Source organism: Podarcis pityusensis (assembly GCF_964106645.2).
Source record: "Podarcis pityusensis genome assembly, chromosome: 2".
In the NCBI taxonomy this organism is placed as follows: domain Eukaryota; kingdom Metazoa; phylum Chordata; class Lepidosauria; order Squamata; family Lacertidae; genus Podarcis; species Podarcis pityusensis.
In genome coordinates this window covers 61,592,042-61,611,257 of record NC_138029.1, presented here as the reverse complement: position 1 = coordinate 61,611,257, position 19,216 = coordinate 61,592,042, and the positions used below count along the sequence as shown (strand labels likewise).

The 19,216-nt window shown below is 40.3% G+C and overlaps 2 protein-coding genes across 2 annotated transcripts in view; one reads left to right on the top strand and one right to left on the bottom strand.

Annotated features, from left to right (window-relative positions):
- The window catches only part of LOC308469244 (uncharacterized protein), a 310,857-nt gene that overhangs the window by 267,109 nt on the left and 24,532 nt on the right, over positions 1-19,216 (top strand). The window contains exons 8-29 of the mRNA XM_080991449.1: positions 5,595-5,711; positions 6,598-6,633; positions 8,377-8,403; positions 9,556-9,600; positions 9,971-10,033; positions 10,124-10,186; positions 10,278-10,340; positions 10,432-10,494; positions 10,585-10,647; positions 10,738-10,800; positions 11,509-11,571; positions 11,664-11,726; positions 11,814-11,876; positions 11,968-12,030; positions 12,523-12,585; positions 12,675-12,737; positions 13,004-13,066; positions 13,158-13,220; positions 13,312-13,374; positions 16,767-16,811; positions 17,920-17,997; positions 18,825-18,848. Of these exons, the coding sequence (XP_080847575.1) occupies positions 5,595-5,711; positions 6,598-6,633; positions 8,377-8,403; positions 9,556-9,600; positions 9,971-10,033; positions 10,124-10,186; positions 10,278-10,340; positions 10,432-10,494; positions 10,585-10,647; positions 10,738-10,800; positions 11,509-11,571; positions 11,664-11,726; positions 11,814-11,876; positions 11,968-12,030; positions 12,523-12,585; positions 12,675-12,737; positions 13,004-13,066; positions 13,158-13,220; positions 13,312-13,374; positions 16,767-16,811; positions 17,920-17,997; positions 18,825-18,848 (1,317 nt within the window). The remainder of the gene's footprint in view (positions 1-5,594; positions 5,712-6,597; positions 6,634-8,376; positions 8,404-9,555; positions 9,601-9,970; positions 10,034-10,123; positions 10,187-10,277; positions 10,341-10,431; positions 10,495-10,584; positions 10,648-10,737; positions 10,801-11,508; positions 11,572-11,663; positions 11,727-11,813; positions 11,877-11,967; positions 12,031-12,522; positions 12,586-12,674; positions 12,738-13,003; positions 13,067-13,157; positions 13,221-13,311; positions 13,375-16,766; positions 16,812-17,919; positions 17,998-18,824; positions 18,849-19,216) is intronic.
- LOC308471736 (uncharacterized protein) overlaps positions 1-19,216 on the bottom strand; it is a gene marked incomplete at its 5' end in the record, with an annotated part of 209,007 nt that overhangs the window by 174,845 nt on the left and 14,946 nt on the right. The window lies entirely within an intron of this gene.

Below are 19,216 nucleotides of genomic sequence, written 5' to 3'. Positions count from 1 at the left end.
CAAGGAGCTGATAATAAATCTACCACATGTAACAGTTCTTGACAGTTACTGCAGTATACTTAATAAAAGTAAAAAGAAATGGAGAAACTGTATAGAATGTGTATTTTAAAAAACTAGCAATGCTACCATTGTTATCTATGTACTAATCAAATCAAAATGAACGTACAAGACATTTATTAGGAAACAAGATAAACAGTGTATGCAAAAATACATTCGGGGGGAACCGTGAAGTATTTGCAACCCATAGCTATGTATTTCCAAAAAGTCAGTGATATATTGGGCACTGACTAGGATTGAAATTCCTTCTCCCAGTTCTCTAGAGGAGCCTTCCCCAACCTGGTGCCCTCCAGACATTTCTGGAGTACATCATCCCTGATCTTTGACCATGCTGGCCAATGCTGATAAGGATAGGAGCCCACAGCATCTGAAGAACACAAAGTTGAGGAAAGCTGCCCTAGAATAAAGCAGTTGCTGCCCTATGTTGTTTTAGTGTTGTTCAGAACAAGAACCATGGTTCTGCTATGCTGTCGAGAGTCCTCTCTGTTGTCAAAGTAGTTAGAAATAGGATGTGGAAAGAAAGTGGGTTCTACTCTCATTAAGTCATGCAACCGTTTTACTTAAAATCATGACCATTTGTTTCCAAGAGTGTTGCAGATTGTCTTTGCTCAGCCTTGGGCAACATGAGTTGTTTTCTACAAAAACAACTTAATTTTTTTCAAATTTCTTTTCCAAGAGGTGCTTCTTATTTGGTGTTGCTAGCAGTTATACCAAAACAAATGTGTAGATCTCGCATGTTGATCTGTCCTTCAGCTAAGATTTTAATCGTTCGTGTACTCAACTAAAACAATTTACATGCAGTTCAATGAGACATGCCTCAGGACAGAGGATGAGGATATGAAAATGTTACATCTGTGTTGCAGATGCTACATGCAACTTACGACTTTGCAGACAACCCTCAACTAAACTCATGGAAGCACTGGTAGTTCTTCCATGGTAGTAGACAGTTCCCTCCCCCCACCCCCCATTGTTGCTGTTCTTTTATCGAACAGGGGAGCAGTGCTTCTGGTATCCAGTTCTGTAATCTGGTCCACATTCCACGTCTAACTTAATTACATTTTAGGACTAAATTGCTTGACTCCAGGGTATTTATATGCTGTTGGCGGGGAGGACAACATTTGATACATGTAATGATACTATATGAATTAGATTCTTTTAAATCCCATTTGATTTTTCTTTCTTTTATGAGGAAGATGAGCTTTACAGAAAGCACCCATAACCATATACAGAAATTATCTCCTTTCTAGTACATCAAGCAGATGAATTGAGTTTACTTGGCTGTCAGGCATTAGCCTTATCCAAACGGGTTGACTGGCAAAGCAGTCAGGCTCATGCTTTTCTATATTTAAACCACTTGTAAGTATGTACAGTAACTCAAGTTACACTTTATTTTAGGGCTTAACATACTTGGATAGAAATGAGATTTACTGTGGCTGACAGGTTGGCATACAGCCCTGTGAATGGTTTTACAGTTTAGCTCAAATCTCAAATACAAAGATCATGTAGTAGAATCCTAGGAATGCTTACTCTGAAGTAAGTACCACTGTATTCAATGGGGCTTGCTTTCAAGTAAGCTTATTTAGAATTTCAGCTTCATATAGTTAAACAGACACTCGGGTCACTTTCAAAATCCTAATATGAGAGTAGAAAAGTTTGAAAATTGAATATTTTAACATCTCTACTCAAAATGGAAAACATGAACTCCCAAATGGTTATGGTATGCCAGCATTAGAAAGCTGGAATTTGTCTAGATTCTTCCTTAGTGGGTATATATATCAGTTGCCAAGGAACACACATGCCTATAAAATCACCGTTGCTGAAGTGATAGCAATTATTGCCCTTTAAAGAAATGTTGAAAAATATCTTAAACTATGTCCTGTGAAACTGAGGAATTAGTAAGATCCCCACCCACCACCACTGCCGCCATTATTTTGTAGTTCTGAAGTCTGTGATACTGACCTAATGGAAAGCTGTACATTCTGATACCACCTATACAGCTATTGAATAATGTGTCTAAAACCTATTGTTGCTGTTCCATTTATTATTTCACCTTGTGATACCAATTGTTTGTTCCATACTGGGCTCCCTCTCATATATTATGCTGATTGAACCATTTTTCTCTACCATCATAACATTTGTCTTGACCTCTTTGTCTTTCCTGCCACACATTGACTAGATGGCTTTCCCTCGCCTCAGTCATGGATTTCTCTCTGACCAGCCTATTTTTAGCCGACGTATCCTTAAGGTAGAACCGCTTTTAATCTTCTGGCTTGCTGTGTTTTCTTGTGAGGTTGCTTTTTAAAAACTTTTCTAATTTATGATCTGATAATGCCTCCTTCTTTTCCATTCTTTCGTTCTCCTGTTCTGTTCTTTTACAATCTAACAACCACCCCCCTACAGTTTTACATCATAAACAAAATGGAGCAATTGCCATGACAACTAGAATCTGAGGTTTTTTCCCCATTGCAACAGTGCCAAAAATAATAATAGAAACATTCACAGGTAAACATCAACTAATGAGACAATTTAAAGCAGTCATCCCATTAACTATGAGCAAATTACTCAGCCTCATCGTGTTGACAGGATTTCACATTTGCTTTCATGAAAGCAGATCTAACATTCTTTGTCATCTACACAATCAAAGCCATGCTGAATGTCATGATGACTAGTAGGCTTTCCCAAAGATAAATACTTTTCCCCTGGCCAGAATTGCATTCTCTCAATTACAATATTGAGCCAGTCTCCCTGAAAACCTGAATAGGTTAATAGAATATTGTACAGTGTTTCTGTTCTCAGAAGCAGCAGAGCCCTCTTCAGGCATTAACATATTATTGCCTGAAAAGGGAACACTGAATAGAGTTGGGATGCACACTTTTAGCCCATCCCCCAGAGCCATGTGACTTTCAGACCATAGAATTGTTTACAGTGGACATCTGCATCTGGGTGCCTTATGCATTTAAAGGCTCCTTGTGCAAGTGGGAACCTTGATCATCTTGCTTGGGTAGGTAGCCTTTACACAAGGCTCCCAAAGTATGCCAAAAACACACAAAGGGCCAGAGCTGTCACATAGCTCCAGGAGCGAGACAAAACACACGTCCCTGAAGCCCTGCTAGTGTTTCCCTCTAACGAGAAACTGGCATCTATCAGGGGCGAGGCTAGACAAGAACCCTTCTCCCTGACATCTAGTTTTCTATGTGCAAGGAGTTTTTCTGTAGATGGTCATTCCATCAGATGAGTCACCACTGGTCTTCAACTGGTGGGTTGCAACAGGAGCACTACCACCATGCAAATATATGATAAAAGATTAAGAAATGGGTCCCCAGATGCCAGATTGGGCTAAAAGTAGGTCCTGGATCTAAAAAAGTAATCCTTGTATTCTGTGTTGAAAACTTTCAATAAAAATTCAGACAAAATAAATGAATAAATAGGTTGAAGATACCCGAGTTCAGAGTGACCTATCTAGGTTCACTACTATATGTACTGAGTTCCACACACAGTACAGAATACATAAGTGATATGGTCCCTGCACACAAGATTATCAGCCTACAAAATGTACACAAATTAAGCATTTGCTTAAAAACGGCAAATTTGTCAAGGACCATGCTTTCTGATTTATTGGATGCAGAGCATTTGAAGACTGACTCTGATTTTGAAATGTACTTTCAGGATTATAGCTGGAGGATGCCTGCATATTTTGTGAATAAAAATATGTTGGTGTATAAAAGAAATGATAATAAATAATAATATACTGAGAGATTTTATAGGTCCATTTGTTTTTATCTTGTACTCATATCGTTGCTCAGTGAGGGAAATTTCTGAACTGGACCTTGGTAGTATGGCTTTCTGAACTGGAATGTAGAATGGCTTTCACTGTTAGGTTTTTGATTTATAGCAGGATGACTTTAAGTACAAGTCTGTCACTGGAGACATCCTGCCCAGATGTTATAAAGAGCTTTATAATCCACCCTTATCATGGGGGGTTTCAGTGCTGCTTCCATATGTTCAAGCAGACCAGTTCTAGATGCGGAGCTCTTCACCCCAACTTACCCACAGTAGATCATAACCCCAGGAACAGTAATGTTAATAGGCAGCCATGGTCATCTAAATGATAGATCTTGGAGACCTGGTGTCAATTCTCTGCTTTAGCCAGAAGCAAGAAACCATTCTCTTGGCTTTAGTAAAAATGAAATAAGTGTGGCCTGCCTCAGAAAGAGCGTCTGTATGCCCTGTACATGAAACAAAGGTTAAGTGTGGAATTCATGATCAGAGATGAAATATCTGGCTATGCTTTGTTGCAAGTCCTTTTGGAAAACTAGCTTAACATATAAAAAGCTGCTTGTTGTTTAAGGATAAAAGTCTTCTTATTTGAAAACAGGAAATAAAATCCTCTGCTGCTCACACAGTTGCATAATTCTGTAGATTGTGACCAGATTACTAGTGCACTTATTACATAATTGGTGTACTTATTATACAACCAACATTATATCTGTTTTGAGTCTTCTCTTGTGTTCACTAGATGTTGATAGTAAATGTACGCGCTCCATGAGCATGGTGTGCAATGTATGCTAGCATTCTACATCTGTGTGTATTCTTGCTGTGACATCCAACCCTTTCTCCTTTATAATCAATGATTTGTGTTTTTTACAGAATGCATTAAAATGTTGTAAAAATAAATAAATCAGAAAGTTACTAGATTCCTCCTTCCCCCCCAAGATAATAAATTAGGTATGATCTAAAGACACATGATACAACAAATTTGCTGAAGCTAAGCAAGCCTGGATTTGGTCAATACCTAGATGGGAGAATGCCTTTGAACCCTTCATAAAAATCAAATTCATTTATGTCTGTGAAAGAAAGGCTGGATATAAATGTAATAATTACAGTAATTCTGGCATCTTCTAGATGCCAGAACTCTTAAGTTATCCATGTAAAAATAAACTGATGCTAATTTTGAGGTTTAGCATTTTTGGATATTTTAAAGATTTGCTTTACTATATGTATACTCAGATAAAGAATGTTGTTTTACAAGCATAATCCGGGTGGTAGTTTTATCTCTTACTTTCTCGCGATAGTACTGTGGTATTTAAAGAACTGGGGTTCATTCTTTAGTTGCTTTACCTTTCACTAATCATTTCTCAAAACTAGGCAGTATCGGAGTCCAATGTCTGCAAGCAGAAACAGAATATGCCATTCTGTACCATGCAGGCACACAAATTGGACACGGATGAGTTAGAAATACTAATTACCAATATTTGTGATTAGATGAATTGTTTGGAAGAATAAAACAAACACCAAGAAACCTTAGGCATAAATTTCTTCTCTTTCAGTAAGTTTACGTACCATAGAAAGGTCAGTCAGTTTGCAGGCTCAAGGTTTTATCTTTAAACTCAAACATACTGATTCCCTGACCATGTGTCCTGTTTTCTTTCTTTCCCTCTCTCATTTTGCTATGCAGTGAGTTTGCAGCCACAGTCCACCCATAAAGACTTTGTTTTTCTTTTTTTCACATTGCGATGTTTTGTCTAAACTTCTTATAGGGGGATCAAGGTAATGATGGCGCTGCTGGTCCGCCAGGTCCTCCTGGACAGCCGGGTGCAAGAGGGCCCCCTGGAGACACAGGAAAAGATGGCCCAAGGGGACCCCCAGGCCTTCCTGTAAGGCGTAGTTATTAGCTAAGATAACTGTTGAAAATTAAAATGCATGTTTTGCGGGGATATCCTGCTCATGAATGCATTTCAGCTATAAGTTCCTGAGCCTAGAACTCAGATGTATCAAGGTGCTAGGGGAAGGATACAGGCATTTTTGGAGCAAAGAGTAAGAGCGAAGGGAAATCACTCTTCAATATCTTGAAACCAGAGGCAGAACTCATCTTCAAACTGTTTGCGTTGAACAGGGACGATAATCTAGTCAACAAAGCTTTGTGGTGGCGGCTTGCCTTGGAATGGTTATCTTGCATTTTGCAACGAGCAGCTAATATTCTGACAATTCTGCTTGTAGATTCTAGCAATATGGCAGGCTTTGGGGTTTTATCAACATTCAAGTTTCCCTTGCTGCTGCAGCAGCAATCTCTTTTGGCAGTGCCCATGGGATTGTTCTGTAGGGCAAGCGGTAGTTATGTCATAAAAATGATCTTCACAGTAGTCTTTTATTAACTAACCATTCATACTCAGTCCTTAGTCATTAAATTAATCACTAAATTCCCTGCTGTTGAATTAGGAGAATTAGCAGTCATTATCTACCAAGCAAAGATAACTGAGATGAGATACAGTTTATGTGTTCAATGTTAATCCACAGTAAATAGAACCATAGCATACCTGTATGTATTTTCACTTTATTAATGACACTAATCTAAATCATCAAGACATGGCAACATTTCTACATTCCCTAAGTCAATGAAATAACTGAAATAACGCAATCTCCTTAAGCTTCTCTTCTTCACTGTTGTGCTTTTTAGGTGGGAGGGGAGCGTTTTGAAAAAGTAATTTTAGAAATGCATTCATTGTCTCTTTATTTAAATAACTTAGATTTGTGTTTCTTTAGGGTGAGAAAGGACAACCTGGAGAAGCTGGTATCATGGTTAGTATGCAATCTATGGTATTAAAACATATCCTAATGGATTGATTTCACATATTAAGCATGAGAAGCTTGCCTAGCCTACCTCAGATGTGTGTAACCTCCTCCTCTTCCTCATTCTGCTCTATAATAGTTTTATACAGCTCCTTTCCTTGACTATGCTTTGGCCATCTAATCACTACCCCTAAATACATGTCTACCATCTGTGCCATGTTGAGTTTAGAACAATTGTCAGGCTTAATTGTCTAGGGCTTATGAAACAGTCAGAGTCTCGTTTGTTTTTACGAGTCAGCTTTCTGTACTGCACCATCAGAAAAAATAAGGTGAGCCTCTTTCCCCAAGCACTTTTTCGTTCTCTTCCGTCTTTTGTTGTCCTACAAACATTTCGCATAAGCTCTTTTGTCAGGACTTATTTAGGTTATTTCTTTACATCGATATTGTAATATTTTTTAATTGCTACATGCACTGACTGTGGCGCATGAGAACTACAAGTGCCAAAACCTAGACTATCAAAAGACTTGCTGACCTCTTTTTAAGTGTCAGAACATTTGTAATAAGATACCATGCTAGCAAACTTAACTCCCAAGTGTATTTCGTCATAGGAGAAATACCCATTTCCACTTCCGCATCCTGTGCGTGCTACTGCATGGATGACCCACTGCCCTTTCACAAGCCTTTCAAGGGTACTATATTTACAGCATCTTGACGTGAAAGATCACAGGCCATGAGTGAATTTTTTATTTATTATTATTATTATTATTTATTACATTTATATACCACTCTTCATTTGAGGATCACAGCACGGTTTACAATATAAACACACAAAAATACGTAACATAATAACAAATAAAACAACACCTCCACGCAGAGAGATTTTAAAAGGCCATAGGTTGTTTAATTAGGCAAAGGCCTGGAAGAAGAGAAATGTTTCCACATGGCTGCTAAACATATGTTGGTGGTTGGTGGTATATTCTCAGAAGCAATCTTCCCACTGTGTGCCCCCACCCCACCCCACCACCAATAGGCTAGGATGAGTTGAAAGAACCCCCCAGAACAGCGCGTGGGCAGAGGAGAGGGAGATCGTTATAGCAGGCGAGTAGAAATGCTCGTGCTGACAGAGCGATCTCCTTAGCTCTAAACTGAATTATTCCCATCATGTTTTGAGGACCCACCCTATTCCTGCGACTGTGTTTTGTTTTGACTGTTTTTTCTTACTGAATTAAAAAATGCTGAAATCCACCCTGAGACCTGCAGGTGAGGAAAGGGTAATAATCATAGTGGGCAGGATTCAGCTAGTGAGTCCTGTCAGCACAAGGGCTTCTGTTTGTGCAGTGGGCCTTTCTCTCTCCCTACCCCAATAATTCCCTTTTAAAGCTTGCAGTAAGGAATTCCATAGTTTTAACTATGCATTGTATGAAAAAGTGTTTCCTTTTTCTGAATCTTCCAACATTCAGCTTTGTTGGATGGCCTCAGGTATTGTGTTTCTATTTAAGTTTTGTGACTGGTTACACCCAACAGCCATTTTATAGAGGTGCCCATGTCGCTTCCTCTAAATTGCAAATGGACCTTTGGGCCCCAAAAAGATTGACAGCCCAGCAACATTTTTAATGAGCTTGGCTGCGTTTTGTTTTGTTTTGAAAACGGTACAATTTTATTTGTAACATTTCCTAGACATTGGAAAAAAAATGTTTTCATTCCTGATATTTTTAAGTCAAACATAACGTGCTTCACTTATTTGTTTTGAAGGGTGAGCCTGGTATTCCAGGAGGAAAAGTAAGTTATTTATGTTTCTTTCTTTCAAATGCTATCTGCATTGAGACATCATGTTCCCAACCCTGTCTGTCTGTCTGTCTGTCTGTCTGTCTATCTATCTATCTATCTATCTATTTCTACCTCACAACTCAGTTATCACAACAGAGTCACAAAATATCTCCAACTTGAAAGTAAAATAACATGGCAGTTAAAACTACTAAACACATTTAAAATAACCTTTTAAAAAAAAACAAAAAAAACCCCAGCAATACAATAGCGCAAAGCAATCCTCTGATCCAGAGCAGACCATGGTTTGTTTCTTGCCCAGCGCAGCAGCAGAATGAGCAAGGGAGGAGCAAAGCTCTTGATATTTCAGTAGCATCCAGCAACATCCCAAACTACAGGGGAGTTGTGTAACTATTGCATTGTAATCAGAGCTAATCACATGGGGCTCACCCATCCATGGATATGGTAGATCAAACATTATTCACTCTGTGCTGTTGTATCCCTGAAGCTGATCCAGTACATGAAAGCTTCTGCCATAACAGTTTTTAAGGTGTAACAAGACTCTGCCATTCTTGCTGCAAGAAGTGATCACAGCTACCCCTCTAGAAACTGTCCAAATGGAGTGGTTTGCTAATATCTGGACTGGAGTTTTAAGAAGCAAATATCTGTATATATTTCTCCAAGGCAGCTGAGTCGGGGGCAGGATATGTGTGTATTTATTTTGGACTGTGTTAGCTAAAGATCCTTTTCCATATAATGGACCTTAGAAGGGCCACCAAGAAGCTGTGGCCAAGTTGGAAAACACTTTATTATTAATTCATGCTGTTCAGAACTGCACATAACCTATGGCTACAGTATTTTTAGGAAACACGTTTAAGGATTACATTTCAGTGTGTTCCACAGATAATGAGTGATGTCTTCATGATTTATCCACACTGCAAATAAGACTACTCTGAGCTAATAAATGAAATCTCTCTTTCTCTCTTCTGAACAGTTAGAAATTAAGTATTAGAAATTAAGTCCCAACTTCTGGATCAAAAATATTTGGCAGTTGCTTTTCTGGTTAGGCTTACAGTGTGAACTGTTGAGCTTCTGCCAGCATTGACCCTGGGAAACTTAATGCACTTTTGTATTTCAGTGTCACCTATGTGTGTTCTATTTCATCAGGGTGATGCTGGAATCCCAGGAGAACCAGGGATTCAAGGGCCAAAGGTAAACTTCCTTTTTGTAGCTCCCCGCCCCCAATCATATATATTATGGGTAACAAAGTAGAATCAATGCAGTATTGGCATACAGGTTGATCGTGTTAAATTTCAATCCTAAATATTTTTGGTGATTGAGAGTCATATTCTACACTACATAGAGCAAACTGAATCAGAAATTAAAGATTGTTTTTCCCTTTCGCTTTGGTCCTATGGGGCTCAACCATTCTTAAAGAATAGCTTGAATAGCCATCAGAACAGCTGTACCGTGTTTAAAGACTGTCATTTAGAGCCTGAATTCTTTTTGAAGGATGCTCAATATTTGGACTTTGGGGTGAAAGCAAGATTGTAATGTTCACCTTAATTTGTATTAATCTCAGGGAGAACAAGGAAGTATTGGGCCCATAGGCGAGAAGGGCAATGAAGGACTACCAGGGCCAAAGGTAAGCATCTCCTTGAATGGTACAGTAAAACTGATGAACACCCTTCTTAGAAAATGAGAGTGTTCTTTGCACTTTTTTTGAATGCTACAGGGAAAACAAGGAAGCGTTGGCCCAATGGGAGACAAAGGCATAGACGGTAAACCAGGGCCAAAGGTAAGCAGCGCATGGGAAAGCATAAAAAGACTGGCACTTGCCTTGCTCAAAAACTAAGAGTTTTCCACTCCACCTTTTTTAAACACTACAGGGGGAACCTGGAGGCCCCGGCCCAATGGGAGACAAAGGCAAAGATGGTCTACCAGGGCCAAAGGTAAGTGGTGCATGGGAAAGAATAGTAAGACTAGCACCTGGCCTGCTTAGAAACTGAGAGTTTTCCACTACACCTCTTTCAAACATTACAGGGAGAACCAGGAAGTGTTGGCCCAATGGGAGAGAAAGGAATAGATGGTCTACCAGGGCCAAAGGTAAGCATCTTCTTGAATGGTACAGTAAAACTGATGAACACCCTTCTTAGAAAATGAGTGTGTTCTTTGCACTTCTTTTGAATGCTACAGGGAAAACAAGGAAGCGTTGGCCCAATGGGAGATAAAGGAATAGATGGTCTACCAGGGCCAAAGGTAAGGAACACATGGGAATGGATAAAAGACTAGCACATGTCCTGTTCAGAAACTGAAATTTTTCCATTGCACCTCTTATAAACTCTCCAGGGAGAACCAGGAAGTGTTGGCCCAATGGGAGACAAAGGAATAGATGGTCTACCAGGGCCAAAGGTAAGCAGTGCATGGGAAAGAATAAAAAAAGCTAGTGCTTGCCTTGGTGAGAAACTGAGAGTTTTCCATTGCACCTTTTTAAAACACTACAGGGAGAACCAGGAAGTCCTGGCCCAGTAGGGGAGAGAGGCATAGATGGTCTACCAGGGGCAAAGGTAAGCAGTGCATGAGAAAGGATAAAAAGGCTAGCACTTTCCTTGGTGAGCAACTGAGAGTTTTCCATTGCACCTCTTTTAAACACTACAGGGAGAACCAGGAAGTCCTGGCCCAGTAGGGGAGAGAGGCATAGATGGTCTACCAGGGCCAATGGTAAGGAGCACATGGGACTTGATAAAAGACTAGCACATGTCTTGTTAAGAAACAGAGTTTTCCATTGCACCTTTTTTAAAACACTATAGGGAGAACCAGGAAGTCCTGGCCCAGTAGGGGAGAGAGGCATAGATGGTCTACCAGGGGCAAAGGTAAGCAGTGCATGGGAAAGAATGCTAAGATTAGCACAATCCATGCTTAGATACTTAGAGTTTCCTATTGCACCTCTTTCAAATAATACAGGGAGAACCAGGAAACATTGGCCCTGTGGGAAAAAGAGGCATGAGTGGTCTACCAGGGCCAAAGGTGGGTATTACATGGGAAAGGATAACAAGATCCTAAGCACATAGCCTGCTAAGAAACCAAGTTTTTCCATTCTCCCTCTTTCAAAATTGACAGGGAAACCGGGGAAGCATTGGCCCAACAGGGGAGAGAGGCATGGATGGGCTACCAGGGCCAAAGGTAAGCAGTGCATGGGAATGACGGCTAAGATTTAGCACATGCCCTGCTTGAAAACTTAAAGTCTTCCATTGCACCTCTTTCAAACACTACAGGGAAATCCAGGAAGCATTGGTCAGACTGGGGAAAAAGGCATAAAAGGGCAACCAGGAGCAAGGGTAAGCAGCACATCAGAAAATATACTAAGACTTGATGATACCTGCTCAGAAACTGAGAGTTCCATTGCCCTTCCTTAAACACCACAGGGAAAACGAGGAAGCGCTGGCTCAGTGGGAGAGAGAGGCATAGATGGGCTACCAGGGCCTAAGGTAAGCAGTGCATGGAGAAGAATGCTAAGATTAGCATATGCCCTGCTTACCAACTGAGAGTTTTCCACTGCATCTCTTTCGAACATTATAGGGAGAACCCGGAAGCATTGGCCCAATGGGAGAGAAAGGCTTAGATGGTCTAGCAGGGCCGAAGGTAAGCAGAGCACGGGAAAGATTGAAGGGTGTTTAGTTCATTTAAGTTTATGTATATGGCACATTTGCACAGTGAGCTGTTCCTAAAGCAGCTTACAACAAATTCCCTTTTTCCTATTAAACTGCAAAACATTGATTGGGGAGAAAGCAGTTTTGTAAAGACAACAACAATTCAGCAAGAAACGTAGAATATACTGTCTTCAATATTACAAAAATATAATCTAGACCTAACGCCTAAGTATAGAGCAAAATGAAAGTTAACGGACAATAAATACAGTACAGCAGAAGAATGGTCTTTTAACTAGATGGTTCACATCTGGCTTCCTCATCTGTCCTCCAGAGGAGGCTGACAGAAACAGAGGGCAGTGCTGAGGAGGGCAGTGGTGGTGACTCTTCTTACCCAGCCTCCCAGATGTCCAGCTGCTTGTACTGGGTCTTATTGCCCTGCTTAAAAATTGAGACTTTTCCATTTCACCTCTTTCAAACATTGCAGGGTGAACCAGGAAGCCCTGGTCCAATAGGAGAGAAAGGCATAGATGGTCTACCAGGGCCAAAGGTAAGCAACGCATGGGAAAGGATAGTAAGATTAGCGCATGCCCTGATTAGAAACTGCGTTTTCCATTGCACCTCCTTCAAATATTACAGGGAGAACCAGGAGGCAATGGCTCAGTAGGAGACAAATGCATTGATGGGCTACCAGGGCCAAAGGTAAGCAGCATATGGAAAAGGATAGTGAGGTTAGGCATCATTCATATCAATGCAAGCATATCTGTTTGCTTAACAAAACAATCTCCCCTCTCCTACCCTCTCCCCACTGATCTGGGGGTTCTCCCACCCACTCCAGCAAATGGCAGGGCACAGGGGGAGGAGAGAGAAGGAAATTGTGCGAGTAGAATGCCTTGTGCGGGCTTCTGCTAGCAGAATCTGGATCCAGCCCTGGAACTTTTCCATTGCACCTCTTTCAAACATTTCAGGGAGAACCCGGAAGCCCTGGCCCGGCAGGAGAAAAAGGCACAGATGGTCTACCAGGGCCAAAGGTAAGTGGCGCATGGGAAAGAATAGTAAGACTAGCACCTGGCCTGCTTGGAAATTGAGAGTTTTCCATTGCACCTCTCTCAAACTTTACAGGGAGACCCAGGAAGTGTTGGCCCAACAGGAGAGAAAGGCACAGATGGCCTTCCAGGGCCAAAGGTAAGTATCACATTGGAAAGGATAGTGAGACTAGCACCTGGCCTGCTTAGAAACTGAGAGTTTTCCATTGCACCTCCTTCAAACATTACAGGGAGAACCAGGAAGTGTTGGCCCAATAGGAGTGAATGGAATAAATGGTCTACCAGGGCCAAAGGTAAGTATCAAATGGGAAGGATAGTAAGGTCTGGATATGAACATGCAAAATGCTTCATTCGCAATGAAATTGCAACTTGCATTTACAGCAGCATCCCCTCACATCTAATGGGATGTTTCACTGCCATGCTCTCCAACATTCAGGAGCAGCTTATCAGATGTTTGAAGAAAACTTTTTGTAGCTGAAAAAGTCCACATGTAGAAGACTTCCCTTGGATCATAGCCCAAGACTAGTATTAACCCTGCTTGGTAACAGAGAGCAAAATGAACCATGGTAATCAAATGTATGCATCAAAACACAGGTGGTCATTTTTGTTTCAGGATGATGACCATTTTGGATCAGAGAGGTGTTGGGAGGGTCCTGCTTAATCTGCTCTCCAACTGCTTCTTTTCTTATGTAACTCCTTCCCCTCCCAAGCCTCTTCCTTTCCATATGATTCTCGATGTATGTTTCACGCACAAGACATGAATGGTGCAGAGCAGGGTATTTGCATGCTTACTGTGAAATGGTGAGGTCCAGGTTCACATGAAATTCCGTTTCATGTTGAATTGGTGAGACAGCTTGAGCCCTTTTGTCTATGTGATGGCGAATGCTGAAAAGCAGGGCACCTAGTGTGGTTTAAAGAGCTGTATGCACTTGGATTTCCACATGGGAGGATGGCGATGGAATGAGCTTTGGCTGCTATTGGCACATAGCTATCAGAAATTGCTAGTGTGCTAGCAGGGCTTCTGGTGCTGCACATCCAACTTCCCATACCTAGTGACCTCAAACCCTGGCTCTTTGAATGTTTTATCCTGCACTTATGGAGCTCTGTCCTCCACACCAGGCACCATTAAATTAGAACAAAAACTGCCAAATTAAGGCAAATTAAGATAGAACGTTCATTTTCTCTGCTAATACAGGATAAAAAACAATACTGCATTAATTTTTTATGAAATAAAATGTAGAATCATTCTAACATAAAGACATGCAGAGTAAAAAACACACACAAACACGAATCTGCTAATTAATTTAATGCATGGTAATTCAATAATTTGATTACCAGTACAGGAAATGACAACAGAGTGTACAAATTTTATAAGTCCCTACAGCAAACGACATTATTTCATAGATGGCATGTTTATTTGCTCTGGTAACAGGAAGAAGCAAATAGGTTAGTTTGGAAATACTGTATCATGAAATCAAGATGGAATGTAAAATAGCATAAGTATCTTTGTTTTGCATGATCAGCATAACATTAGCCCAAGGAAAATAGAGAACTGAAATATTTTCAAGAGTTGGGAGTCCTTTTCCAAAAAAAATAAAATAAAAGAGAAGAAGAGGAGTTTGGATTTGATATCCCGCTTTATTACTACCCTAAGGAGTCTCAAAGCAGCTCACAATCTCCTTTTCCCTTCCTCCCCCACAACAAGCACACTCTGTGAAGTGAGGGAGGCTGAGAGACTTCAGAGAAGTGTAACTAGCCCAAAGTCACCCAACAGCTGCATGTGGAGGAGTGGGGACGCGAACCCGGTTCACCAGATTACGAGTCCACAGCTCTTAACCACTACACCACACTGTATCTGTAATCAGCCTCTTCTAGGGCATTGTATCATATGAGCTGCAGGTTTCTTTATTACCTGAAGATTTTCTGATCCATGGGTCACCAATGCAGTGTCCAACATAGAGGGATTTTTGTGGGGAGGATCTTTCTGGAGATTACAGCTGGGGTGCTCTTGCTTCCACTGCCCACCCCCAAAAAATAGGCTTGGAGGGAAAAAAATTGAAATTTCTTCAGATTGCAACTGTGCCCACAAACCCAAAAGGGGTGGTGACCCCTATTCTATTCTGAATGTCAGGCTCAAAGCAAAATGAAGACCTATAGATGAAATATAAATAAATCATAATCTCCATTTAAGAAGGATGCCCAGTCTAGACTTGAGTTAAAAGTGTATTTGCATTTAACCTGCAAGTTTTTTGCAATGCAAATTGCTTCGGGGGGGGTGTTGATAATTAGTAATGTCAGAGCTAATATGGAGAAAGAATCTAACCCTTTCTTCCTCTGCTGAGGGGCTGAGGAAATTGCCTCTGATAATCCCTATTTGATTCATAGAATCCTAGAACTGTAGAGTTGGAAGGGACCCTAAGGATCATCTAGTCCAACCCCCTGCAATGCAGGAATATGCAACTGTCCCATACGGGGATCGCACTTGCAAACTTGGCGTTATCAGCACCAGGCTCTAACCAACTGAGCTCCTTTGAAATAAAATACCAGATACAGAAGAGGATTGTTTTCCCTGGACCACAGCAGAATTAAATTCCCTTCTCCATATTGCCTCTGGTAATTATCCTGCCCACCAAGCAATTACAATTTGCATTCTTAAAAACCTGCCATGATGCACACAGAACTGCATTACTGTAGGAACAGCAGGTCTCATTTAAGCCTCCTACTTTTTCAGTCTTCCAGGAAAGAAGATAGGTGTGATATGAAATGATAAAACAGTAAACTGGCCAGCTGCATTGAGCTAGATGCCCCTGACATATGACCATAATGGTGATACCTTTCTTGCTTTCTGAAGCACCCACCCAGCTGAACTTAATAGCTTTTCCCCACTGAAGGAGGAAGTGGAGCAAGCCAGCAGAGAGGGGACAAAAATGTATGGCTTGAACCAGTGCAACGTTCATTGGTATGCTTCTCTGTTCAGTCAGTTAGGAAGATGGGAAAAGAGTGTTCTTTTAATTGCCTCTTTGGTCATTCCAAGATAAAATATTTTAGAACTGATTATGTAATTTTTCATGAGTCTTCTTCTTGAAGAAAGGGAAACATTTGTTTATGCTACGTCCATTTAGACAGGTTGCTAATCCTTTAGAGCTAATCTGTATTTCATGAAGTCTGCATCAAACTTATCTTCCTCTTTATTAGGTTATAGCTCTTTTTATGCTGGAAAACTGAAGAGCGTAGTGTTTCAGAATACCTACAGTAAATGTGGCAACTATCTTAATTTATAAAGATTTGACGTGCTAGAGTGTCTTTTTGCTACTTGCCATGTTAATTTTTCATAAACTACAGAGATTACAAAAAGAAATATTTGACAGTGTAAACAATGCAAGCACAAAATACAATATGTGAAAGCAAAAGTATAATCGTGACATGATTAAGTTTATATGCCAGGCTAATTTCTTGTTCAAAAGTTAGTTGGTTTTGCAGCAGTGTGGTGTGCATATTGTTACACTAAAACCTGCAGGGCGGTTTTATTATCTTGTATCTGATTTGGCTGATTTGTTTTGCAGCTGGATTGTGTGAAGGTCTTTTAAGCCTGCTATTGCTTATGCTGTGCTCCTCAAGACACATAGATATGTGACGTATCTTGTCTCTGAATCAATATTTTAGAGTAACAAACATTTATTTTCAGGGTGAACCTGGTGAAAGAGGAGCAGATGGACACATTGGACCAAGGGTATGAATTACTTTTGTTCTTTCCTTAGCTTGCTAAAAAAAACACTCAAGCTGAAATAAACATACACTGTGAGATTTGTGGAAGATAAATTAACTATGCAAAAGCTAGGGATTTTCCCCGTTGTCAACAATACAATCAGTATAAATATTCTGGAGTAGAAAATGGTTTCCTTGAATTTCAGTCTTTGACATTTGTGTGTGGACTTATAAAATGGGTTGGGTACTAGTTTTGACTTTTATAGGCCATTGAAAACCTCAAAGGGAGGTTCCATGTGCTATGACATCTCTGCATTCCATATTGAAGTGCATTCGAATCATTTTGCACCAGGACCTATGTCATGAATCATTGTCAGGGACTGGCAGCTCTCTGATGATTGTGTTGCAGAAAGAAGAGGGCAGGAGATTGATCCAGGAGGAGGGGGCAGTTATTTATGGTGTTTGGCTCCACCTGCGAGGCTGGAGCCGGGGGGGGGGGCGCTGGGGGCTTAAGAGAAAAGGTCCAACAGAAATGGAGGTGGGTGCAAGATGTGTGAAGAGACAGTAAGATTTAGACTGCAGCCCTAGACACGCTTAACTGGGTGGTTCCATCATTGAACTCAAAGGGGATTTACTACTGAGTAGACATACATAGAGATTTGCACTGTTTGGCTGCAGCCCTATAGCTGCTTCCCTTTGAATAAGCTCCTTTGGAATCTGACTTCTTATTTACTTCTGAGTAGACAAGCATAGGATTGTTGTGCCAAAGCATAGAGGAACAAAAATATTTTCATAGCTCATGACATTGAGAGTGTGCTTGGAGGATTTCCCTGGTGGAGGAATTCCGTAGTTGTGTTGCTACTACTGCAAAAGCATCTGCCAAGGTTATCTTAACTAATGATGGCTCTAAGAGCAGGACCTCCAGTACCCAATGGGCCTTAATGGGACTGTCACAGCATAGGTGGTTTATTCCACTTTCATCCAGTGAACAGTTATTATCTAGACTGTAGCAATTAAAGCACCGTATTTAAGTATGAAACTAGAATTTACTGTGACTTCTTAATAGCATGTGAAAAGCAGAAAATTATTTCTATTCCCATAAAGTTTACAATTACCTTTTCTTTTCTTTGTAGGGTCCTCCAGGCCTGAAAGGAGAACAGGGTGATACAGTAGTAATTGACTACGATGGTAGAATCTTGGAAGCTCTCAAGGTAACCTTTATGATAATAATGTGATAATTATACAATTTGCTTCAACATGAAGTGGCACTAAATTTTAGTAACATAAGAAGAGCCCTGATACATCAGACCAAAGGGTGATTTGGCTCAGTGTCCTGTTTCCCACCTTTGGAAAGCCTACAAAGAAGGACATGATGGCAAGATTGATATTCAAATAGAATCAAATGTCCAACATACAAGCCAGTTTGAGGAATTTGGGCATGGTCCACAGAAGCCATAGCAAAATGTCCACGTTGTCAGAGCTTTTTGCTACAACTCCACCACCAAATCTGTCATCAAAAGCAAGGGACAATCAAGGGCAAAGGACCTTGAAAGAGAAATGTTATGACAAGGCAACAATGTCTGGATGCTCTGGAAGGAAGTGAGAGTCGAATGTGGAATCCTTTATACAGTTCATGCTAGGCTAGTGCAATAATTTGTGCCTATAGTGGTATCTATGTTGTTTCTGAATAGGCCAAAAGCAGCTAAGCTGTTCAGTGTGGTGACCATCAAAACTGTTTTTAGAAACCACTAGAAACAGCTGTAGGCAAATTCAGGCACATCTGGTGGAAGTGACTCACAAATGAAATAAGCAGCTCTTCGTTACTTAGTGGGTTGTAACTTCCATAATGACTGCAAGGAGACTGATTGGGGTAGAATTTCAGTTTGTCCTTTCAGATCAAATGGGGGGTGTTATATAATAATGTTCTCAACAATAAAAAATGTTTAGATGATGGTCTTTTCAATTGGAAAAGTATTTGAATAGCATAAATATTTAATTCTTAATACATTTGAAAACTATTCTAACTGTTTTATAACAGGCTGCAGGGAAACTCAGATTGACGGTAAAATTGTTATGTGCCAGATGCCTGTGTGGATTTTTTTTTTTAATGGCCTAGCATGTGGCTTTTCAGCTTTAGATTTTTTGATCATGGTCCTCAGAAATTTTCTACCAAACATTTGATTTCTGTTAACAAAATAATGACATAACCCCTTAGGTTGAATCATTGGCAGCATGATGTCAGACACAGTGATAATCAAGTAATGAATGTGTTTAATTGCTTTGTTTCATAGTTTCTGGCTTGCTTCTTTAAAATTGCATTAGGCATTATTTTGAAAATATGCTTCACATTTCATGCTGAAATCAGTGGGATTTAAGAGTGCTTACATTTGGCTCACTATTCCCATCATCATTACATTAAGATGGCAGAAC